This window comes from Schistocerca nitens, chromosome 3 (genome assembly GCF_023898315.1).
Source record: "Schistocerca nitens isolate TAMUIC-IGC-003100 chromosome 3, iqSchNite1.1, whole genome shotgun sequence".
Lineage (NCBI taxonomy): Eukaryota > Metazoa > Arthropoda > Insecta > Orthoptera > Acrididae > Schistocerca > Schistocerca nitens.
The window spans coordinates 641,534,123-641,561,085 of NC_064616.1; the positions used below are offsets into that span (position 1 = coordinate 641,534,123).

Here is a 26,963-nt window from a genome sequence, read left to right on the forward strand (position 1 = left end):
TTTTGCATTTTAAATCACATCTTCTCCACCTTTTTGATCTTCTCAGCCAATGTAATACCATTATAAGGTAAATCCTTGATCCCTTCATATTAGATTTTCAGTCAAACAACATTTCAGTATAGGTGTATCCTATCAAGATATGCAATGTGAGTTTAAGATGCTCTAAAACTGTGAGATGTACTGTCCCCACTTTCCATGTCTTATTTGACAGAACTCTCTTCAAAACTATTTAACTCCTCCACCACATGCTGAGGTGAACCTGATGCTGGTCTGTAGCATGGTTTTTGTACTGGTATCACACCAGATTTCTTTGACATCTCATTCCATGTGTTCCAGCAAATTGACTTCCATTATCACTAATTATCTTCTTCAGAACGTATATGTTCAAGAAGTAATCTTTTCTCAATTATGTCACACTGGCACCTCCACTAACATTTTGTAATACAGATTAATATATTTAGAGAATAGTTCTAAAGCTACTAATATCTCTATGGCACCATCTATAGTTTGTGGTAACAGACCAAGATATCAACATCCACTACTTGTTTCAGTTTATCTGGAAGCATTGGATGTATAAAGGCTTTCCTCTTTATTGTGGATGTCTTACTTCTTTGATGCACACCACAGGTTTTTAGTCTGTTGGTTGTCCTCTTCACAATGTTATTAAACGGTATGCTTGTCTCTCGTTGATGACTTTTTTGATGTTTCACCAGTACAAGTGGCTGGCATTGTGAAGATTTAGATTTATATTTAACCACCTTTCACTGCTGGTGACAGACAGTCTACCTCAGCAATGGAGGGTGATATTTTGACAATGGCAGCCATTTATGCTTGTGAAACACCAGAAAAATCATCCAACAAATGTCAGTTGAAGAACCTGGAACAGAAGCCAAACGAGAATGGTGTCAGAACCTAGGTAGCAAGCATCATTCATGCTAAGCTGAGGTACAAATTACAGACAGCTGCATCCAGTAAGTTCAGTAGCCACCAGTGGAGACTCCTCAACATCTTGGACAGGACTTACTGGCAGTTATACCAAGTGCACATTGGCATTATTACCCAACCCATCTGCTATTTCCTTGAGGGACACCATAACCCACCTGTCATAGGATCTCCCAACAACCATCAAACCTGCCCTTTGTGACTGTCTGGTCTTAGCAGGAAAGTCAGCCACTGACCCAGTGTATGAGACATTCCGTGCTGACTCAGATGTGTTATCAACACGGGGTAGTAACTCACGCCTGCTGCTAAGGTATAAGGAGCTAGCCATGTGGCCAATTTCCACTCTTGTCCTCTGCCCAGAGATATGTAAACCCACCACTGTCCACCACACACCTTTGAGTGAAGACAGAGTGCTCAGATGTTGTGCACCTGAAGATGCAGTAGACTCAGGGTCTCCACGGAACTGGAGAGGTATTGCAGCATTCACCCCTGGTACCCCAACACAGTGCTGTAGTTTACAGTAGCAACCTGAAGCCTGTTGATCATGAGAAATGTGAGTTCTAATTGTTTCTGGACAAAGGCCAATTCACCTGGCTTCCACATACAACAAGCCAAGTCCCTATCCATTTGTAACTGCTAAACAAGAACCAAAATAAATATATAAAAATAAAAAATAAAAAAATTGCTATCTTGTCATTTAGATGGCACTGAAGGTGATAATACTAAACAATATCATAAACTGAAAACTACAAGCAGCTGTATGAACACTAGCTTACTGAACACAAGTGCACTGCATACAGGCAGACAAAAGATGAGATTGCAAACTCACTGCTCTACAATGTTCGAAATACCTGACAGTAGTGTTGTAGGAGGCACTAATCAACAGTACTGAAACTACAATACACACAAAATATAAACAAGAAAACAAAAAGCAATTCTGATGTCTTTTAAGTGACGCTGAAGGCAATACTACTAATCAAAGCCACTTAGTAGAAGTGCAGTCTAGCGTATCTATATGCTTTGTGGTTGGGCGCTTTCTGGTTCAAATATCTTGTTAGATTTCTAGTGTCCAGTAGTAGCCTAACTTTACCTTTTTATTTTCATCTGATACAAAAACAGGACTGCAGTTCTGACTATGGTTCAACTATATAATACCTGCTGGTATCTTCTGTAGCTCTTTTTCTAAAGCTTTCTTCTCTGCTTGGTGTACCAGGCACAATGATTATAGAAATTTTTGTATGATCAGATTCTAATTTTGTATGGTGGCTCTTTAATTTTACATGATAATTGTATGCTGCTACTAAGTGATATTAATTCTGGGACTTTACCATGAGTACTCCTGCAGTCTATGGATATCATATTAACATTTTCCCTGTCACAAAGTTTATATTCCATATCATCTCTTGCTCCATCAGTTTCACTGATTTTATAAATAATTTTGTGTTTCTCATTTAATGGAGCTTCTTCTTGAGTGTCATGTACATTTTTTTTATCTCAATTTTTTTCCTCAGCAAACTGCCAATCTTCAATCCTGACTTCACACACTGTGGCGTAGACAGTCCCTCATTTGAATCATCTTCTCATTAAATGACATTGTCTCTATAGTCACTTCATTATTCACCTCCATAGCTTCATTAGCAAAATTCAGATTTATTCCATTCTCTGACATCTAATTAGCACTGCAATCACCAGCTCATAACATTGCAGAATCACCATCAACACAATACACTCCCCAGTTTCTGCATCTAATAATACTTTGTGCTCTTATAGCTACAACAGTTTTAAGTACACTGACTGGTAATTCAAAAATATGTGCTTCTTTCTTCTAAAGTCCACTGTAGAAAATATTCAACACAGCACTCACATGACTTCCAGAATCCAGGAGAATTCTTACTTCTTCTTTGCCTTAATTGTACGAGTGATGACATCTTCTTTGCTATGCTCTCTTCTTCATAAAGTAATTCTTCTTGTTCTCCATTCAGATCTTCTGCATTAATAATGGCAATTTGCTTCTGCTCTGTCTCCAAATTTTGGTCCAAAGGCTATCATTCGTCCTTCATGATGGTTTTAAGCCAATAACACTTTCTTACATTTTTTAAATTCCATTTCGGTAATTTGATCATCAAAGGTCATGATGTCATTGAGTTCTTACATGACACAACCTCATGAATTCTGATAATGACATGTACAGTGTAAAGGAGAAGTCAATGAAACTCTTAGAAATACACTTTGATAATACACTCCTGGAAATTGAAATAAGAACACCGTGAATTCATTGTCCCAGGAAGGGGAAACTTTATTGACACATTCCTGGGGTCAGATACATCACATGATCACACTGACAGAACCACAGGCACATAGACACAGGCAACAGAGCATGCACAATGTCGGCACTAGTACAGTGTATATCCACCTTTCGCAGCAATGCAGGCTGCTATTCTCCCATGGAGACGATCGTAGAGATGCTGGATGTAGTCCTGTGGAACGGCTTGCCATGCCATTTCCACCTGGCGCCTCAGTTGGACCAGCGTTCGTGCTGGACGTGCAGACCGCGTGAGATGACACTTCATCCAGTCCCAAACATGCTCAATGGGGGACAGATCCGGAGATCTTGCTGGCCAGGGTAGTTGACGTACACCTTCTAGAGCACGTTGGGTGGCACGGGATACATGCGGACGTGCATTGTCCTGTTGGAACAGCAAGTTCCCTTGCCGGTCTAGGAAAGGTAGAACGATGGGTTCGATGACATTTTGGATGTACCGTGCACTATTCAGTGTCCCCTCGACGATCACCAGTGGTGTACGGCCAGTGTAGGATATCGCTCCCCACACCATGATGCCGGGTGTTGGCCCTGTGTGCCTCGGTCGTATGCAGTCCTGATTGTGGCGCTCACCTGCACGGCGCCAAACACGCATACGACCATCATTGGCACCAAGGCAGAAGCGACTCTCATCACTGAAGACGACACGTCTCCATTCGTCCCTCCATTCACGCCTGTCGCGACACCACTGGAGGCGGGCTGCACGATGTTGGGGCGTGAGCGGAAGACGGCCTAACGGTGTGCGGGACCGTAGCCCAGCTTCATGGAGACGGTTGCGAATGGTCCTCGCCGATACCCCAGGAGCAACAGTGTCCCTAATTTGCTGGGAAGTGGCGGTGCGGTCCCATACGGCACTGCGTAGGATCCTACGGTCTTGGCGTGCATCCGTGCGTCGCTGCGGTCCGGTCCCAGGTCGACGGGCACGTGCACCTTCCGCCGACCACTGGCGACAACATCGATGTACTGTGGAGACCTCACGCCCCACATGTTGAGCAATTCGGCGGTACGTCCACCCGGCCTCCCGCATGCCCACTATACGCCCTCGCTCAAAGTCCGTCAACTGCACATACGGTTCACGTCCACGCTGTCGCGGCATGCTACCAGTGTTAAAGACTGCGATGGAGCTCCGTATGCCACGGCAAACTGGCTGACACTGACGGCGGCGGTGCACAAATGCTGCGCAGCTAGCGCCATTCGACGGCCAACACCGCGGTTCCTGGTGTGTCCGCTGTGCCGTGCGTGTGATCATTGCTTGTACAGCCCTCTCGCAGTGTCCGGAGCAAGTATGGTGGGTCTGACACACCGGTGTCAATGTGTTCTTTTTTCCATTTCCAGGAGTGTATGTTATGTTGAAACAATATCCAAAAGTTGCTGATGTTTCTTCTAAGCCATTTCCATTTGGTGCATCATATCACTGTGTTGGCACCATTGAATTTACACATATTTAACACACATATTTTCTTCCATATGCTATTATCTCCATTCTGTGGACCAAATTATATAGATTTTTAGAAACTTTTACGTGACTAAAATGTTGTACAACAGTCAAAGGCTTTATTCAGCTGTGGCATCAACTCATTGCATAATGTAGGCTACTTTTGCCACTGTGCCAAATACAAATGTTAAAACTAATTGGTTTACAGTGTCAAAAGATATTTGGAGTGTAAACTGAATACTTTCATCTTGACCGTGGGCTTTACACTTGCATGATTCATATGTTAAGTGGATCTGTTGCTGCACATAATGATACCATAACATCCAAATAAAAAATGCATTGATGAGACAAGTTATATGCTATTGTCAGTGGGATTCTGTAGTTTATTTGATGCTGATTAGCATCTTTAAAGTAAATTGGAGGATATAGAAGTTTTCTTTTTGATTTTTTCTGTCTTTCACAAGCAGGATGGTACTGCCTTGCAAGTAATGAAAAGGTCATGATGTAACAGCAGTCATGGTTGTTTAGACATTAATAGAATTCTGCTCCATCCACCAAATAAATCCACAATAGTGTTTAACATACACACACACACACACACACACACACACACATACACACACACACACATGTTAGTGTGTCTGCACATGTGCTTGCATAAAGCAAATGAAATCTGCCTTTAGTGCATAGAGACATATAAAATTCTCTTAGTAAGTGAAGTTACATTACTTTTGGGTTATTACAAAATGTTTGAGAAACAAAAAAATACAGCTATATAATATATCTTGTCTCCAACCATGGATATCTGAGGCTATAGGTAGGGACTTTGTTGTTGAGCAAAATCTTTCAGATCATAAATTTGCAATATTAAAGCATAAAATGTCAATTACAGCTAAACAAAAAATCAACATTTTTCCAAATTGAATCACTGTATCGCTATATCATATTTAATCTTCAGACTTGATGTAAAATATTTCTTTGAGACAACATATTTAAGAAGAAAAAAATTTTCTTATGATGAATGATACTTTTTTCTCTAATTGAGACCTTATATTGTCCAGAAATATCAATTGGTGTCTTACCCTACCATAATGGATCACTTTGCAATGACTAAAGATCTGAAATGTTCATTGTAGACTGAAATTCATAATCTGACAAACACAGGAAATTAAGAAACATAGCTGAATCTCTAGCTTCAGGATCTTTACAGAGATGAAACCTTGGAAATGAAAAGAATATGCATATATGTACACAGGGGTTTGAGGGAAGACAAAAGTCCTACCAAATGCTGCATTTGGAGGAAACAACATTCAGGAATAGATCTGGAAATAAAAATCATTCATTCATTCATACACCATTCACATAAACCCCTTCTTGAAGTTGGGTCAAGTTATAAATTAAGAAGCAGAAGCAACCACTGTAGGCTACTTTTGTAAGCTATAGTTGGAATACTGCTAACACACTCATAATCATGATAGTGACTTTTATGTTACTCTATATAGTTTTATGTACACTGGGAGAAAAATAGCTACTTTTAAGGGAAAAGAAACTGCATCTCCTTGTAAACCTCTCAGGTGCTACTTTTATCTAATTCTGCATATAAAACACATTTTTAAATTTCAAGAGAACAGTATCAACTGTCTATATACCAGCAAAGTCAATATCTCTTTAATGCAAATGTTAGAATTAAGTGGAATTTGCATCCCTGGGTCCACATATTCTGATTAATTGTAGAACGTGTAAGGTATTCTTTTACTTTGTTTTTTAATACCTGCAGATTTTCAATATCTTGATGTCTGCTGGCAACCTGTTATAAACTTATGCACCAGAATATGAAATTCCATTATGACCATAGATAGGGATACAAAGACAATACAGAAATCATTTTTGTTTCTAGAAATGTGGTTGTGAACTGTTTTGTTCATTCTAAATTTATTCTCATTTTTAATCAAAAATAGCATTAGGGAGTATTTATACTGGCATGTAAATGTAGGAATCTCTAAGTCTCTGAAATGAAATGAAATGTCATGTGGTGAGGTCCTCCCGATGGGTAGACCTGAAAGCTTGGTACAGCAAGTTTTCTGAGGTGATGCCACTTTGGTGTCTTGTGCATCAATGAAGATGAAATGATGATGATGAAGAAGATGACACAAATACTCTGTCCCTCAACAGAGAAAATCTCCCAGCATGACAAGCCGGCAAACTGTCCACTCAACTACAGTGGCGGACTAAGCCGCTGAAGAGATTGGTCAGTATTTACTCATGATAATTTTAGACAAAGCTATTACTTCCATTACTTATTAGACAAAAAACAACAAAATCTACTGGAAATATGGAAAAGCTATGGAAATCAAAGGGGACTTCTGAGAGATGTCTCAGTTTTCTTTTCTGAAAAACATAATGAGAGGTTAGATAGTGCACGAAACTTAAAATTTTGTTTTACACTTACTACTAACATAAAGGGTGAGTTCATAAGTAATCAGAGGAATTCCCTCATCACTAGTTGAAACATAATATAATGAAATCAATGAGTCACAAGTGTAACATATTAGCTGCTTCATTCACTAATTATAAAGGCTTACATCACAGGAATCCTTTATTGAAAAGCAGCTTTATTCTTTCAGAATGATGTAGACAACTGTGCAATAGCCAGATTTTACTGATCACAACTGCTTGTCTCCCAACTTGAGTCAATCATTCTCTCAATGAGCAACAGATGCCATCCTTAACTGCTGGACTAGCACTCCTGGCAGAAAGGATATCACAAAGAAATGGCCTAGCAATAGCCTATGCATTGTTTTGAGAATAAAACCTTCACTCCGCTGGGAAGTTTGACAGCTGTGTGCACTCCAAAGCAGAGTGGAAGTTTCATTCTGAAAAAAATTCTTTAGGTTGTGGTTATGCCATTTCTCCACAATATCCCTTATTTTCAGGAGTGTTAGTTCAGAAAGGTATGCAGGAGAGTTTCTGTAAGTATCAGAAAGTGGAACACAATGCATATTGAAGATTTTGAGCTGGATGGAACTGGACTATTCACTTTGTGTGCCATCATGTTTAATATCAGAAATAAATGATAATACTACCTTTACATATTCAATTCTTTGAATATGTTTCAGAGTATGTACTTGACTGCACAATGAAAAAAATGGTCTCAGAAGAACAGACTTTCTCAGTGTGAGATGTAACAGAATAACAAGAGAAAAGTTATTCTTCCTTGACCTTTATGCAAAGTGAGAAATAAAGTTCATTAATTCATAGATCTCTAATAGCTGGACTTATATTGCTAATTTGAGGGCTTTCACTTTGTTTACAGAATTTTTGGGAGAGTAATTATTGTTAGAGGCAGCCTACATCTTTTATATTGAGGAGAAATTCCTGAAGGCCTTTTTCTTTAACTTCATAAAAGATTATATTTTGTCAAGGAGAATAAGAAGTACCTTCTTTTACCCAAAATTCAGATACTATAAATAATGAACTGTGTAACATTTGATCTAGAGCCAAATCTGAACCAGAGCTGAGGCATATTTTATCTGTTTTGCAATTATAATGTTCTTACAGTCCATACCCAACTGTTCTTTTTCAGTGGCATACTTCTGGTTTCACTGTGTGTATTTGTATGTTGGAGCCTTATATTAGTGAATGTTAATTCATGGAAATAAACTGCTCTCATCTTGGCAGTATAAGTTGGAGATGTTTGTGGGACTCCATCATTTGTTTCAGAAGTGGTAGATGCATACCATTTTTCTCAGATATCATTTTTGCTGACTCCCATATCATTATTAATGACCTTCAGGACTAGTTGTCCTTATCCTCTATTACTTTTTGTCGCCTTTAAAATGTTGACCATTGCAGCCAAAAAGACTACAACAGGTATGAATTTCAATCTTTACAGTGTTGCCCATCTCTCATTAACTGAAGCACAGAGAACATGTTCCCATAAGTGAGGACTGTCTCCTTATTTTGCCTTATCAATGAGACCACATACTGCCTTTATGTTCAACAATAATAACTACCTCTCTAGCTGTGAGGTTGCTCTATTTTTATTGATTCTGGTGTAGATCAGTTGAAACTTGTGTATGGTTTCTGGAAAGAGAATTTGTGAGCAATGCCTACAAGTATAATAGAAAATTAGGAAAACCAGGAGTCACAAACAATTGTCTTACTTTGCTGAAGTGAATCAGTTTTCTTTTTCTAATGAGTCGGTGCTCTCCATATCATGGTCTATAGGCAGATATTCAGTTAATATCACAGCATTAAGTTCTCCAATAATTATTACAGTAAGGTCTAAGAGAACACTATTTTCCTAACGGTCCTTAAGTAGTATATGTAAAAATTGGATTGTAATCTTTGATTTGATATCTGTCACAGTTACTAAGAAGACAGATCTGTAGTTATATGTATCATTGCAAAAGACTAATTCCATTGTTAGCTTTACTAAAGTTATTCCCCTTGTGAATCTTAAAGTAGGAGGCTGATTATGGAGTGTGTGCTATGACAGAAACAACTGCAGTACCTTTATGGGGAGTTATTTTCCTCCACTTATTTACAGAAGTGTGTTCAAATTCAGCTTTTAAAGTGTTGTTTTATGATTATCATGGAGAAGATTCAGATTTTAACCATGAAATTAATTATTTCATAGATTTATCTTATGGAAACCTTGTGTATTGGGACTGGTGGAACTGATCACACTAAAAAATCCTGAGTAGTTGAAGAGGGTGTGTGTGTTGGTCATTGGGGACTCCAGAATTAGGCAGTTAATGAAGCTCATTGGGGGAACAGTTGATAGGTCACAAAATAAGGCTAGTGTGTATTTAGTATTATATGTTGTGTGGAAATGTGACTCAAAATTTGCAGAGTTGTTCCTAGAACTGATTGAGGTTCTCTGGTTTAGAACAACTGAGGTGAAGGAATCTCAGATGATTCTGCAACAGTCTCTGATATGAATTCTTAACCTTCATTACCATCATCTCATGATGACAACTTGGTCACTTGCTGAAATATTGTGCTTTTTGGACACTAACACCTGGCTGTTCACCCATGAACTCTTTCATCAAGTTATTATGGACTGCAAATATGAAGTAATTTATCTGAAAGTATCCTTCAAAGGCAGGTCAACCAGGCTAATTAGATGTGTTTATCAAGTATCTTCTGTAGCAGACAGATGAACTGAATGTCCCAAAGAAAGTCAAAGAGAATGTTGTGTGTATTCATTACTCAACTGATGACCAATTAGTGGGAAAAATCATGACTTAGATGCCAAAGGGTATTCTCTGAAAAGGCAGTAGCTTATGTAACACTTGTTTAACTCATTTTTAGTTGTTTATTGTCAGTCTAGGGCCCTTGAAAATTAAGATTATTAGAGGAGATAGAAAATATTCAAGATGAGCAGTGTGTTACATCGTAAGCTCATTTAGCAATTGCAAGAGCACTAAATCCAGTACCATATGCTACAAGAATGGCATTGTTCATCAGCACTATATCAATGACAAGGGTCACTGTTGACTGCAGTATGTTGTGACAATAGGTAAACAGACCAGACTGCAGCTGATTACCCACCAGTTCAATTCTTAACAATGACAACAACAACTGGTGAGCATATGATCCATCCAGGGCCACCTTCTCACTGTGCGTTACAAAAGCTAAAGGCCCACATGTGAAAATATGCAGCCTGCATATGATAGGACAGAGAACTAAGTATGTTTACATGAACACCACCACCGGATGCTTGCCATGAAAAACATCACCACAACTTAACATAGTACACATTGGTACATGCCACAACCAGAGGATGAATATGCCAGAATCCACATGAAATGATGCCTTATATTTGTCAACAGGGCACCATTTAATCAGGTTGTGAGTGTATTCTCATGTTCGTCACATGAAGTGGTGCTCCTCATTGCCAGCAGGGCCCATTTCATGTTGGGTAGTCTGATGGGATGGAAAGTGGCCTCTAATATACCTGCTATTGTATGTCAGTAGTGAACAACACAGAAACATGTTTTAACATGTGCAAATTTTGGTCTTTTGTTTTTACTGCATTTGTCAAGACCATGCAGCACCACATTTCTATGAAATTATGTCAGAATCATTTATAAAACATTCCATTGATATGAGGGTCTTTACATGCCTCCCTAGAATGCACTTGACATGAATCTTGTAGAGAACATCTGGAATGCCATAAAAAACATGTGCATGCATTGAAACCAATTTCCACAAATCTCAGTGACTTGAGATGCCAGTTGAGCATACATAGATCAAAATAGTTCCCCAATATCTTTGGTGTCTTACAAAGTTCATGCCATGATGTGACATCCCTGTGTTCAGGATGAAAAGGTGTCCTATACAATATTAAGTCAATGTGTCTAACTTATCTTCCCACTGTTGCACAAACACTTAATTTCTATATTTTCAAATTTTAAATTGTCATTTACAATTAAGAGAAAATAAATGATAAGGTGTATAGGTGTCAGAAGAAGTAAATGCCCAAAATAATTGTTCAGAAAAAACATGTCACATTGATATGGTTTGAATGTTTGTACATAGTTACTTTTAAATAATTTTTAGTATGAGGATACAGTATCTTCCTTATCTTTCAGTATTTAAACATTTTCAAACAAGGTAACAAAGTTGATGGGTGGCTGCAGGTGTTACACCTGATGATGGTGTAACAACCAAAACCTGGTCTGTGAAATAAATATTAAATATTGTAGAATATTAAATCAGTGTTGTGTGTATTTTCACACATAATGAATAGTATCATCTTTTATACATATGATACCAAGAAAAGAAAGAGCAGTACTCATTATTTTTTATCTATTTATTTTGTCCATATAAATCTCTGTTTCAGTACACATATTGTACACAAGTATTGGCCAGAACATCCTTTTAACCGTTGGTTTTATAACATTCAAACATATATCACTTAAATTTTTGTAAGAAATTGCCTCTGTACAATCAATAATTACAAATCTGATTAAATAAGTGTATAATAACTTATTTTTACAGCTAAAAGTATGAATCTCATTTTTTTCTTGCATAAGACACTGTGAGATTGAACAGTAGCACTTTTGCAGTAGACAGGCTGTTACAGACTTTTTAAACTTTTGTAATTCAGGAAATGATTTTATGTCTTTTGGTAATCTGTTGTATAGTTTTGTTACTGCATGTATGACATCTTACATGTATATCACTGTCTGACCTGGTACTGCAATCGTTGACACTTTTGTTTTGAGGAAAAAGGTTTTCTTTTCTCAGTCTATTTTTTTATGTACATAACTACTTCCAGTATATAAATGCATGGAAGGGATAAGATCTGTGATCATGTCTTGTCATCTTATATAGTACTGTCCATGCCATCACACTTTTGTCCATCATTTGAGGCTTAGGCGCAACAATGGCAACAAGCCACAATGCACACCCTAGAATATTGATAGCTACACATGCTAACCAACTTATGGTTGTGATTTTTCCACATCCAAAACTGTAGTATCCCAAAAGAGTGTGCAATGGTGTAACATAAAATGTAAGAGCGTATGAATTACTTCATGTATTTGAGGTAATTTTTGTAGATTCGTCTATATTTTAAGAATGTCTTACTATTTGACTAGTTTTCAATAATACCAGATATCAGTTAATATGACCTGTTATTTCATTAAGAGTCTGTAAATTTTGAAAATATATTGTATTCATGGTTGTTTTAATCTTTCAAAACCTAAATTGTAAGTGGTAATTCTTATAATTATTTACTTTATTTGATTGTTTTGGAACTTTTCTCAACCATATATACCAATGGAAAAAAATGCAACACCCTCAAGGATTGTGTCCAATTGTGCCAGAGTATAGTATGTGCATGCTGAGGAGTTGTAATGTTCACAATTTATTTGTCATGTTTATAGGTGATCAGATGATACTCAGGGGGTCTGTCTGTGCACCCTCTGTTATGACCCTTCAGACAGTAACTCTGTCAAGTTTATAGGTGAATAGTGCTTGCAGTGGCCACTCTAGGATACAACCATTCCCCACCAATGAGAATGTACTTCTGTTGAACAACTTCAACCATTTGAACAGGACCAAATTGTGGGCCTGCAGGATGCTGGATGGATGTAGACAGATAACTGCACATATTGCACACAGTGTATTATTGGTGTCAGGTGGAACATTCTCACACCTGTACATCAGGTTCTTGAAGCCTGCATTGTACAGATGCTTGTCAAGATCATTGTATTATGTGTGCAATGGTGGCTGACTGAACATCAGCCAGGGACAAAATCAGGACATGCACTGCACCAACTGTGTCATCAAGGAGCACTGGGAACCATCTGCTTGGAGCAGGATTAGGACCATGTGTGGATCTGACAACGCAAGCACTGACACCGCAGTGCTGCCAAACATGGCTACCCTGATATCATGGAAAAGTTGACTGGAGAGAGAGTGGAATGACATTCTGTTGTCTTGAGTGATGAGAGTATGTTGTGTCTCTATGTGAGTGATCAACATACATGTGTATGGCATGGACTCAGTGAGCTGCCTGTTCTAGAGTGCAATTGTGGGGGCCACTAGTTTCAACTCATGGTCATATTTGGTGTTTTTGTAGGATCTAGTAATCAGTGCCTGTGATATTGTATAGGCTGTTATCCTTAAGCCTCTGCCATTTCTTTGACAGCAAGGTGACGTGCTTTTCAGAATGACAAAGCACATCATCATATGGCTGCTGTAATTCAACATGCTCTTTGTGGTGTACATGTGCCTGGCCAGAAAGATCATCAGATCTCCACCAGTTGAGAATGTATGGGAGTGATGAAGTGGGAACTTATTCATTCTCCATTGCCAAATTGTAGCAAAATGCACAAGATACTTGGTATAATCTATTGCAGGATGCCATTCGGCCATAGAGACCTGTGTTGCCCAGAGGAGAGTACACTGTGTACTGATGTGATTGTTTTTGCACCATTTATGCTTTTAATTTAGTCTGAATTTATCATATACTCTTACAGTGTTGAACTATCTGTCTCCTCACTTCTCAATAATATGACCCAGTCCATGAGAGTGTTGCTTTTTTTCAGTTTAATTATTGACATTACCTGTGTTAATTTAACATATCAATTGTTGTTGCAGTTAAAGATGACATCTTAAGAGATTTGGTACGAGAGGTTGAAAATCTTGCTGAGGATGCCGTACTTCTGACTCAAATGGGAGAAATAGCAGCCCGATTACACACTGACCATAATCTACTTGACGACATCATCCGTGAAATGCTGTGTTATGTGAACAAGCAATTGTCTGAACATAATGGCAGTGAGTCAAAGCTTTCCCACATTGAGTTCATCATCAGTTCAGAGTTAGTACACTACTGTGTCAGTTGAACAATAGTTGTTGATTGCATGCAAAATATTTGTATACTTAAACAGTATATACTTACCACTTAATGTTCCATCTCATAGATGTTCCATTCCATAGCTCTTTCCTGATTCATAAATTTTAAACTAAATATTTTGAAATTAAAACACGTTTATCAGAAGAAAATGAATTTTAAAGGTCCAGTTTAGATGGTATAACAGTATTTAAATATTTGTTGATTTATAATTTCATAATAAGTGGGTTTTGAAACTGGCCATATTTACCCACATCCTTTCATCTTTTCCTCCCTGTCCCTCTTTCCTGACAAAGCAACTGTTGGTTGCAAAAGCTTGAATTTTGTGTGTATGTTTGTGTTTGTTTGTGTGTCTATCGACCCGTCAGCGCTTTCGTATGGTAAGTCACATCATCTTTGTATATATATATAGAATACCCAGACTAATGATCAGGGGTGGACAAGAGGTTCACAAACTTACACCACATATTGTCTGAACTACCTATTTATGAGCCAAAAATATCTTTGGAAAATGGAAGAGCTACCCCAAAATACAATACCACATGTCATAAGACAACCAAAATAAGCAAAGTAGACTACTTTTCTTGTCGAACTATCACTTAATTCAAATACTGTTCTAATAGAAAAATGGCAGCATTAAGTCTTTGAACAAGATTGTGAATATGAGCTTCCCACAACAGTTTACTATCTATCTGAACACCTAGATTACTTATAATCTTAGCTGAAATAATTCTGCAGCTAATATGTATCCTCAAAGAAATGGCTACATGTTTAGTACAGGCAATTATGTTGTCATAATACAAAAAAAGTAAATTATTAATAAAATTAAAGAATGATCTCTTAGAAAAGCTGAGAAGTAAATAAGAAGTGCATAAGATACCTACTTTATAATGATCAGGAATCAGGCATAAAGTAGAATATAATGACGGCTGCTGAAGACCTATAGTGCTAATATTTTCATTTCTGCATAAATCCTATGCCAATCATTCTCAGTAAAATTTGTTAAATGTTCTAATACTCATCTGTCCCTGTGATTTATCCATTTTACTGATCCTCCCACTGCTGAATTATGTATTTCCCTCCTTCAGGAAAGAGATTTATATAAACTTATTTCTAGTATTCTTCACTTCATAGTCTATATGTCCACTTAAATATGAAATTCCTTCTGTTACGTTGTGCTTCAAATGCCACCTGTTTATTCTTATTCAGTTTTGTCATGGAAAACATGATAAATCCCTATACTACTGTACTCCAGATATACAGCTTCACAAACCACTTCTTTGTGTAAAAGTGAATAATAAATATCAGTACTTATAGATTTCTTACGATGAAGATCCAATTTTCATCTGCACCACTCCATTTGTGACATCTTCATTTCATAGACTTTATTTTCTAACTAGTTTCCCAGAAAAAATTTTGTTCACTTTTTATGCTGTAACATGCCCATTTTCACTCTAAAGCAAGTCAGTTTTCCCCTTTTTACTAATGTTCATCACTTTCATGTTCATTTTGTTTATCCTCAACCCAAACTCTGTTCTACTTACCCCTCCATACTTTCAGCCAAAAGAACTCTGTGACCTGCAAACTTGAGCACAGGTAGATTCCTCTCACATTCAAAACCAGTTCTGTAATTTTCTTTTGCTTCAACAGTGTTTCTTTGATATACAAGCTAAACAATAGTGGCTATGAGCTGCAGTCATACATACAGCATTTACTAACACCAGCTTCTCCCTACATTATTCCAATGTTTCTCGTCATTAAAAAATTGTGGTTAAATGTAAACCTTTAAAATTCTGGTAAAAATGTAAAAATGGAGTGTGAGTACTTAAAGTTGTTGACAGTGGTACTTGCAATCTATAGTATGCCCAATATATGACGTCATAATGTGAGAACATAATGCAGATGAGCAGAGATAGTACAGTTGTGGCCATAGACCTACAAATATGCACCTAATGTGGAGCAATTTTTGAAAAATTATGCTGTAGAGCTAAATGAACTCAAGCACAAATAGATAATATATTGTGTTGATTCATTACTGTTACTATGTCAGTTCTATGAGTGTTATATAGCAAGTTTAAAAATATCACCTCAGTGACAGTAGCCCTATGATCAGGACAGCAATAGAGAGCAGGAATTAAACAAAACATCACAGTAGTAGATGACACTATTAAAGGCTGCTGGCTTGTCGCTGTGAAAGAAATTGCTACACATATAGGTGTTAGTGTTGATTCATTATGCTGTATTGATGTGTTGCAGTTTCATAATGCATCAGTGATATAAGTGCAAAATCAGCCGCGACTAAAATTGAAAGACTAAGATATTTATAATTGTGGGAAACTTGGGTGCTGTTTTCAGGCTGCAGTTAATGCATTTCTAACAATGATCACAAGAGGTGAAATACAAGTGGATTTTCATCTATGTAATACCAAGAGAAAGTGAAATAATGACATTATAGCTGATTACCAAATCCTAATAACTATGTCAGATAATCATCAGCAGGAAAACACATGAAGAGTGGAAATGGAAAATGCTGAAAGTACTGTTTTTAATAAAACATGTTTTCAGTCTTTTTTATTCTGGGTATTCTGTTTCATGTCCCTAGACTTTTTTTTATGCAGAAACTGTTTCAAAAAGTCATTACTGCATGGGGCAAAGGTTTGTGACATGCAACAGAGATTTTGCAGTTATAGAGAAATGACAAAATGTAAGGAAGGCTTTTGTTCTGCATGATTTACACAAGACTGTTGGCTCAGTTAAAGCAATGAACCCAGTCCATGTAATTTCAATGCAGACAACTGACTTCTTTGATTTTAAAAATTCTGCTGAAACATTGTTGGCAATGCAGGCATGCAAGATCTCAAAGTGCAGTATCAACAAAGTGTCTCGTATATATCCATCTCAAGCAGCTATATAAAAATTCTTACTTTGAAACATAAGAATGGTAAAATTTCAATGTATTCAAGAGAGGAATGCTGTACTTCAATTGAAAGACCAGCCATTTTTATGTGTTGGAAAACAGAAAGACCTGTTTGATGATGTTGCCATTTCTTCCACAACAGCACAGGGAGTTTTACAGTAAATGTTGCCACAACTGATCCCAAGAATGGAGTTGCACAAAAGACAGATGTCAGTATTAAGATATTTTTTCTAGAAGATAATTGTGTTATTGTCTCCAAAAAACTTTGAAATAAATGGGAAATAATTTTTATTGAGTACATTTCTACTAGTTAAAATATTACTGACATATTTGCATTATTACAAATAAAATGTAATGCATCTGTATTAATAGCAACTGAAACAAAAACTTTTGTATTGGCACTTAGAAACAGTCAGTTTCCAGGTATGCTGCTTAGAATAATATTTATTTTTCTAATTTGTCTGACAGCATAATTCTGTGGTATCAGAATACCTACTCAGATATTTGGATACAAGTAAGTTATGCATCAAGAGAAAGACATTCTTATGACAAATTGAGATTGGACACTTAGAATCATTTCCATTTCCACCCCTCATATTTTTAGTCTCTTTGGGGATGAAAGAGGACAATTTTGGAACAGTAGACTGACAAGATAAAAACAGTGACCAGTACTACGTATGGAGGTCTCAAGAGCAATCATGAGTAAATTATGCAGTCTGTCTGAGTTTAGGTATTTACCAAACTTCATACTACATATTTAGCTGTTGCTACCAACAATATATGAAACTTGTGAGTTGCTTCCAGCAGATGTCACCTCAATGATTTTCATGATTTCTCAACACTAAAAAAGGCACAGAAAGGAAACAAATTCTGATATTGTAAACAGGTGAAAAAAGAAATGTGTAGGAGCCTTTAGTTGCTGCTATTTTTCAATAACTATTTCAGTAAACATACTTTCAGAAAGTTGGAATACATTCATTACTCACCATGATGATAAGACTGAGGTGAGATATATTTACATTAATTATATGTGTAAAAAAATCATCAGATAAAATAGTTAATAAAGTTTAATTTAGACAGCCTTTTAATACAAGAGGTTAAAAACAGAAATGTAACAAAATGGGTGAGGTGAGTAAGCATATTGTGTGTGGAATGAAATATAAAAGTATCTGATTCACAAAATTAAAAATAATTAGTATTATTCAGTGATTTTAATACCAGAGAGTCACAACTGGAATCTGCCAACTCTTACACATACTTTGATGTGACATTTTGTAATGATATGAAATGTTACTATCACATAAGCTCAGTCAAAGGAAAAATATTTGGTGGACTTGGTAGGATATTGGGAAACTGCAATTGGTATGCAAGGGAAATTGCTACCAAAATATTCATTTGAATAGTCCTAGAATACTGCTTAAGTGTGTGGGAGCTGTACCAGATAGGACTAACATGGGATACTAAAAGTATATAAAGGATGGCTGCACAAATGGGTACACATTTGCTTGACCTGTGGGAGAGAATTGTAGAAATGCTGCAAAACCTTAACTGGCAAACTTTCAAAGACAGATGCTAACTACCTAGTGAATACCTGCTTACAAAGTTTTAAGAACTAGTATGAAGTGAATTTAGAAATATACTTCAACCTCCTATGCATTGCTCATTTAGGGACCACAAAGATAAACTTAGACTAAATACAACAGGCACAGAGGCATTTCAGCAATCATCTTTTCACAACCTATGTGCAATTTTGTTTTTATGGTTGTCAGTCCTGAGACAGATTTGATGCAGCTCTCCATGCTACTCTATCCTGGGCAACTCTCTTCATCTCCAATTAACTGCTGCAGCCTGCATCCATATGAACCTGCTTAGTTAGTACCTCCTCACTATTTACATGCTCTACCCAACCAATCATCAGCATTTTAGTGCAGCACCACATTTCAAAAGCTTCTATTCTCATCTTTCCTGAACTGTTTATCATTCATGTTTCACTTGCATACAAGGCTACACTCCAGACCAATTCCTTCGAAGAAAGACTTCCTAACACTTAAATGTGTATTCATTGTCAACAAATTTCTCTTCTTCAGAAACACTTTGTTGCCATTGCCCTTCTATATTTTACATCCTCTCTTCTTCAGCCATCACCAGTTATTTTACTGTCCAAACTGCAAAACGTATCTACTGTTTTCAGTGTCTTATCTCCTAATCTAATTCCCTCAACATGGATTGGTTTAATTTGACTACATTCCATAACCCCTGTTTTGCTTTTATTTGATGTTCATCTTGCATGCTCCTTTCAAGACACCATCCATTCCATTCAACTGCTCTTTCAATTTCTTTACTGTCTCTGAAAGAATTATGATGTCATTGGCAAACCTCAAAGTCTTTATTTCCTTTCCCTGAACTTGAATTCCATCCTCAAATTTTTCTTTTGGTTTTCTTTACTGCTTGTTCATTATGTAGAGCTGATAACCTTGGGGATGGGCTAGAAGCCTGTCTCACACCTTTCTCAACTGATATTTCCCTTTCATGCCCTTCGACTCTTATAACTGCCATCTGGATTATGTACAAGTTGTAAATAACCTTTCCCTCTTTTTATTCAACATCCTGCTACCTTCAGAATATTGAAGGGTGTACTCCAGTTACCATTGTCAAAAGCTTTCTCTCCATCTACAAATGAAATATCCATAGGATTGCCTTTGTGTAACCTATCTTCTAAGAGATTATGTTGGGCCTTGGGTGTTCCTACATTTGTCCAGAATTTAAACTGATCTTCCCTGAGGTTGCCTTCTACCAGTTTTTCAATTCTTCTGTAAATAATTAGTGTTACTCTTTTGCAACTAAGACTTATTAAACTGATAATTCAGTAACATTCACCGCTGTGGGCAACTGTGTTTTTGGAATTGGAATTATTGCATTCTTCTTTAAATCTGAGGGCCTCATACATCTTGCACACCAGGTGGAATAGTTTTGTCATGCCTGGCTCTCCCAAGGATACCAGTAGTTCTGACGGAATGTTGTCTACTCCGTTGGACTAGTTTTAGTCTAGATCTTTGAGTGCTCTGTCAAATTTATCTTTCAGGATTGTACCTCCATCTCATATTCATTTACATCCTATCTGTTTCTATAATATTGCCTTCAATGTCATATTCATTATGTAGCCGGCCTATAAACTTGTTCCACCTTTCAACTTTTCCTTCATTGCTTTGTTCTGGTTTTCCATCTGAGTTCTTGATATTCACCCTTTTGCTTCTCTTTTCTCCAATTTTCCTATAGGCAGTATCTATCTATCTTTCCCATTGTGATATATCCATCTGTATCATTATACAAGTGTGGTTTGAAAAGTTCTTGGAATCACCACAAGAGGACAGTGCTAGTGCAACGAGTTGTTCATGTTATATTCATTGGATTGTTGCCTGCAAACACGTGACACCTCAGTGCTCTTGTAAGAGACCTGTAGTGGTGACATTGCTCTGTTAATGTTCCCACATAGTGACGTGTGAAGATGGAAAAAATCGAGATACAAGGAGTGATTAAGTTTTTCATAAAGAAAGGTATGAAAGCAAAGGACATTCACACCAATTTCCAGAATACACTGGGGACTCTGCTCCTTCAGATTCAACTGTTGTCAAGTGGACAAATGAATTTAAATTTGGTCAGGATACCTTAGATGATGATCCGCACAGTGGTTGGCCAAGATGTGTCAGTACTCCAGAAATCATTGCAAAACTGCACAAATGGTCATGGAGGATTGCTGACTGAAAGTGTGTGAAACTGCTTACACTTGTCAGATGCCATCTCAAAGGGTATATCACATTTTAACAGAAGGAATAGAAATTAAATAATTATCTGCAAGATGAGTGGCACAACGCTTGATGCTGGATTGCAGACATGTGCTGTTGCCATTGCAAAATTACGTGAACTAAGGCATTGTCGCCACGTCCTTCTTATTCACCTGATATGGCTCCATCAGACTGCCATCTCTTCCTAAAACTGAAAATTTTTCTTGGTGGACAAAGATTCACTTGAAATGAAGAATTGAGAGCCGGAGTTGACAATTATTTTGCAGGCCTGGAGGAAACTCATTTTTGAGATGGGATCAAGGCACTGGAACGTCATTGGACCAAGTGCATTAATCTACAAGAAGACTAAATTGAAAAATGAAAAAAACGTTTCAGTGATGTAAGTACTATTTTTTCTATTCCATTCTGAGAACTTTTCAAACCACCCTCGTATCTATCCTCTAGCCATTCCTGCATAGCCATTTTGCACTTCCTGTCAATCTCATTTTTAGATATATGTAGTCCTTTCAGTGGCTTCATTTGCTGAATTTTTATATTTTCTCCTTTCATCAATTAAATTCTGTATCCCCTGTTATATACAAGTTTTTTATTAGGTCTTGCCTTCTATCTATTTGATCTTCTGCTGCCTTCACCATTTCATCTCTCATAACTATTCATTTGCCTTCTACAGAATTCCTTTCCCCTGTCAAAGTCAGTCGTTGACTATCGTTCCCTCCAAAACTCTCAACAACCCCTGGCTCTTTCAGCTTAACTGGGTTCCATCTCCTTAACTTCCTACCTTCTGCAATTTCATCAGTTTTAATCTAAAGTTCGTAACCAATAAATTGCTATAACCATCTGCTCCTGAAAATGTCTTAAAGTTTAAAATTTGGTTCAAAAGTCTCTGTCTTACCATTATATAACCAATCTGAAAGCTTCTGATGTCTCCAGGTCTCTTCCACATGCACGACCTTCTGTCATGATTCAGAAACCAAGTGTTAGTAATGATTATATTATGCTCTGTGCAAAATTTTACCATCCTGTTTCTTCTTTGAGTCCTTTCCCCCAGTCCACATTCACCTGCTATTTTTCCTCTTCTTTCTTATCCTGCTACAGAATTCCAGTCTCAATCACAATTAAATTTTCATCGCCCTTACCTAGCAGAATAATCCATTTGTGCAAATTGAACAGAAATAAACCAAAAGACAGTGGGATATTCTCTCTGCCATGCACTTCACATTGGTTTGTAGAGTATAGATGAAGACGTAGATGTAGATGTAATTGTGAATGTAGAACAGTTAAGGTACAAATACACTGAAGGAAACTTCCTGACAGATTAAAACCATATGCCAGTCCACGACTTGATCTCAGGACCTTCGCCTTTCAAAGGCAAGTCTTCTACCAGCTGCGCTATCCAAGCACAACCACAATTCATCCTCACAGCTTTACGGAGTCATGTCAATATGCTGAGTCTGACAGTGATTTTGTTTAATTGTGTGATAGATCCAGAATGAAATTTTCACTCTGGAACAGAGTGTACACTGATAGCAAATTAAAACTGAGTGCCAGACCAAGTCTCAAACTCGGGACTTTGGCTTTTGTGGGCAAGTGCATACTGACTGAACTACCCAAGCAAGACTCATGATCCATCCACACAGCTTTACTGGCAGTTGTAAATATGTGAGGATGGGTCATGAGTTGTGCCTGGGTAACTCAATTGGTGAGCACTTGCCCACAAAAGTCAAAGATCCCAGTTTCGAGTCTTGGTCTGGCACACATTTTTAATCTTCTAGAAAATTTCATACCAGCACCCACTCCAATGCAGAGTTAAAATTTCTGGTAACATTCCCCAGGCTGTGGTCAAGCCGCATCTCCAAACAATATCCTTTCTTTCATGAGTGCTAGTCCAACAAGTTTCACAGGAGAACTTCTGCGAAGTTTGGAAAGTAGGAGACAAGGTACTGGCAGAAGTAAAGCTGTGAGGACTGGTTATGAGTCATGCTTGGGTAGCTCAGTTGGTCAGCACTTGCCCGTGAAAGGCAAAGTTAACAATTTCCAGTCTCAGTCCAGCACACAGTTTTAATCTGTGGGGAAGATTCAAATCAGTGCACACTTCACTGCAGAGTGAAAATTTCATTCTGGACACTGGACGAGTGAGAGAAAAGATTGTAAAATGGTGTGGAGAGTTGCAGAGAAAAAAAAGTATGAAACAGAAACAAATTAGGATCACAGTAGTAAATAAAACAAAGAAAAATAGAAATAACAAAAAAAGGAACGGAAAGAAATGTACAGTATGTTACCCAGGAAACACAGGTTGACATTGAAATAACAATGTAAAAATTGTGATTTAAAATCAGAAATATAAGCTAAGACATAAAATATGGATTGAGGATCACATACTTTAGTGATTATGAATGTAATGAAGTAAGTAGGAGGATATGTGATACATATAGTCTTAAGATTATCTAAATTTGTCTCTTTGTATCAAGTGGTAAAGTTTGTAGTTTTAAAGATGTTTCTTAGAAACCTGAATACTGATCCTATCAATAAGCAAGTATTGCTGCTTTTATCTTTTGCAAAATGTGTCATTATACATGCAAGCATCACAACCTAACAAAATTCTTCCCATGTCAGGAAATCCCCAAATAGCATAAATCTCATTACCTTATACTTGAAAATCATGCATAAATGAATTTTCAATCCCCAAAGCAATAAACATCTCCAGACTTCCAGACTGTCTACTCCTTTTGAACAGGAAATAGAGCAGATTTAGGCATATCTGAATAGTTTGGACTTAAAGGGCCTGAACATTCAGCTAACCAAGTGTAATAATTCATTTGGTGGTAATTCACACTGGTGTTCAAAATTAAAGCAACAAACAAAAATTTTGGAAGGTTGCATTTATTTTCCCACAAAACAGTATAAACAGATAATAGTAAGGTAGAAACACTGTAAAGAATACAGAATGTAAACAACTGCAAAGAGCATAATGGTAGACAAAAATGTTCTTCATTTTTTTCCAACTTAATGGATTTGCACACACATTCCAACAACTGATTACTATGATCAACATGGGATATGACCACCTATGGCACCAATACAGCCCTGACAATGGTGAGACATGCTGCAAAGATGTCATCAGTCTCTTGTTGAAGCAATAATGCCCATTCTTATTGCAGAGCCGCTCTCAGTCTTGAGGAGTGGTTGGTGGATGTTGATGTGATGCAACTCATCTGGGTCCACCTAACCACACATGAACTCTCAAGGTATTGTCACAATACCTGACAGCAGTTAAACCTTGCTGTGTCACCTGTACAATTTCATGAAGAGCTGTTCAAATGGTCATCATAATTCCCGCCCACAACTTTAGGGATCCTCGTCAATATCAGTCTCTTTCCACAATTTTTGTGTCTCGAAATCATGTTCCACATTCCCTCCAGATGTGAGTCCATTGAGACTCATTCTTGAGACCAATTCAGGACTCATCTGTGAGAAGAACATTGGCCTACTGTTCGAGTGTCCAGATGGCATGTTGATGACTCCACTCCAGGCATTCCCTTATGTGAATGTGAAGATATGCCAAAGGTACACATACAGTAAGTCTCCAACAATAAAGGCCATTCTGCTGAAGCCTTCTGTGTGCTGTTTTCCTTGATACAAAATGTCCAGTGGATGCTGCAAGATCAGATGCCAGTTGCCATGCAGTACAAAGGCAATCCCATTGTGCCCTTACAGCCATATTCTTCTCTTTCTGCTGTCACATGTGATCAGCCCTGCCCCAGTCTTTGGGATACAGTTTTGGTCTCTATCACCTGTCATCACATCCAAGAAACAGCTGTCCTGCTTCCGTTCTTCCTATGATTCTCCACTGCAAAGTGTCTGTTAGGTTTCTTCTCTATGCCATACTGCACCATCTGTGACCGTGTACACAGTGATTGTGGATGTGGAACCACCCAACAAATATTACACCATTTGATGGATGCACTGATGTCATTGCTGTTGTGGTTGTCCATTGATCGGAATGCCATCTTCCATGTGGAACACGATCGTATGGACATCTGTTGACAGTCTATATGATTTTATCGGTACTTAGATACAGGATGGGGAAATAGCAGTTTGTTGCTTTAACTTTGAACACCTGTGAAGATATTTTAAATTCCTTAGATGTTCATGGTGGCACACAAATTTTCTTGCTGTTTGAATGCACATACACCATGCACAGTAGAATTCCACAGTCCAAGAATCCTAACTGTAGCCACTTACCAGAAGGAGTTCCAGGAATGGTAGTGACAAGACAGAACCAACTGCAAAAGAAAAACAAATTTGATGAGAACATTGTAAAAAGTGTATCAGAAAGTGCTACTTGGAGCACTTCATGTTCCATGGTGAAGTACTGATCATAAATTCCTGACGACTGTCAACTCTCAACCTAATGGTCAACAGATTTCATACACTGATGGTGGTGGATTCTACCAAATGGGTAAAACAGAAGACACAGAAATGTTTCACTGTTGAAGTCATATGAAGTTTTAAAAGTACACAAACAGTGTATATTATTATTGACTCAATATGAGACATATACCAACCAAAAAAACTTCTGTCATTGGTTGCAAGCTAGGAAAATGCTGCATCAGAATCTACATGCATGTTACCCAGTTGTTCCAGGAGGTCTTAAATACCAACTCTGACATCACAAGTTTTGATATTCACCAAATAACTGTCCAAAGAATAACTAAATTTAGTTGGTAGTAAGCTCAGTCCCATAACAAGAAATCTGTCAAAGTTCATATTGTCATTGATGTGATTTCTTGTTCAACAGGATGTCATTTATAGAGGGCAGTCTCATCCTGCCATTTCCATAGGACAACCTTTTCCTCCAGCATTTGACAATTTATTCATGGACGCTTGAAAAACTGGAAATTGTGTGACTGTAATGACCCTTTTTTGGTGCTAAATTGATGGTACACTCATTATTTTCATCTCAAGAGAGGCAGTTCAAAGTTTTACTTCAAAATGTGAATTTTCTTCATCCAAATACATAAGTACATCATACCATAGTTGAAACAGAATACACAACTCACATTCATGAATGACACTGTTGAAATAAAAACAACATAAAAGTTGAACATAGTATCTAAAGGCAGCCTGCACCCACAGATCTCTATTTACTGATCTTTAATTGACACCACTATTTGCAATATTTCTATTTTTAATACCTTACCCATTATGATGTGAGTTGTTTCAAATGGGGCAAGTCTAATACTGAAGTAATAACTCAGAGTTTCCATCAAAGAAATAGGTATACTGACTGACAAATAAAGTTAGCTTTTGGCGAGACAGTAGCAGACCAAAGCACAAATTAACCAACGTCAATGGTTTTCCTTCTACACATTGGTTATTCTTGATAAGGATAACTCTTCTTATTCTTCTTTAAGTCTTTTGCTGTCCACTTCTTAATGTAGATCTCCTTCAATATGTTAGCTTGTCTCTGATCTGGCACCAGATATGTAATATTCCCTCTGAAGTAGCAAAGATAAGGTGGTAATCCACAGACAATATTGTCACTAAGTAAGTGTCATATCATATAAAACATTTATTTAAATCTATGTGTCGTTTCACCTTAGATGTTGTTAATCAGTGTCATTGATCCCTGGTGCTGTGTTAGCAGTATTATTATTTCATTTGTTCTTATTCTAAGACACTTGTTCTTTTGTGTTGAATTTATTTGCTCAATAAGATGTGCTAGTATGACTCATCTTGTTGAAATATTTCACAGCAAATCTCTTTTAATCTCATCAAAAGCTTTTCATCTTCAATAAATAAACAACACGTTAACAGGTTGAACTACCTTCATTTTTCTTCAAACTGCTCAACTGTCAAAATAGAATCTGTGCTAGGTCTTTTCCTATATTATCCATGCTGGTGTTTCTTCCCAAATATTTTCATGATTTATACCATCCTCCACATCAATATTTTAAAATGCACTTTGTTTCAAGGGTTGAGTAAGATTACGTTCTTAAGTAAAATAATAAATTCTTTTACCTTTCTTAGAAGTTGGACATTAATAATTTCTTTACACTCATAATTACTTAAACAGCATAAGTTTATAAAATTTAGTAGTCTATAAATAAAACCAGATAGAATAAACATAGTAAATTCCATCTTTATATCATAAATATCAGATTTTTTTGTTC

General features: G+C 37.2%; 1 protein-coding gene across 1 annotated transcript in view; it reads left to right on the forward strand.

The window, feature by feature from the left end:
• LOC126248595 (rho guanine nucleotide exchange factor 17) overlaps positions 1-26,963 on the forward strand; it is a 650,439-nt gene that overhangs the window by 458,776 nt on the left and 164,700 nt on the right. The window contains exon 9 of the mRNA XM_049949719.1: positions 13,815-14,037. Coding sequence (XP_049805676.1) covers positions 13,815-14,037 — 223 coding nt within the window. The remainder of the gene's footprint in view (positions 1-13,814; positions 14,038-26,963) is intronic.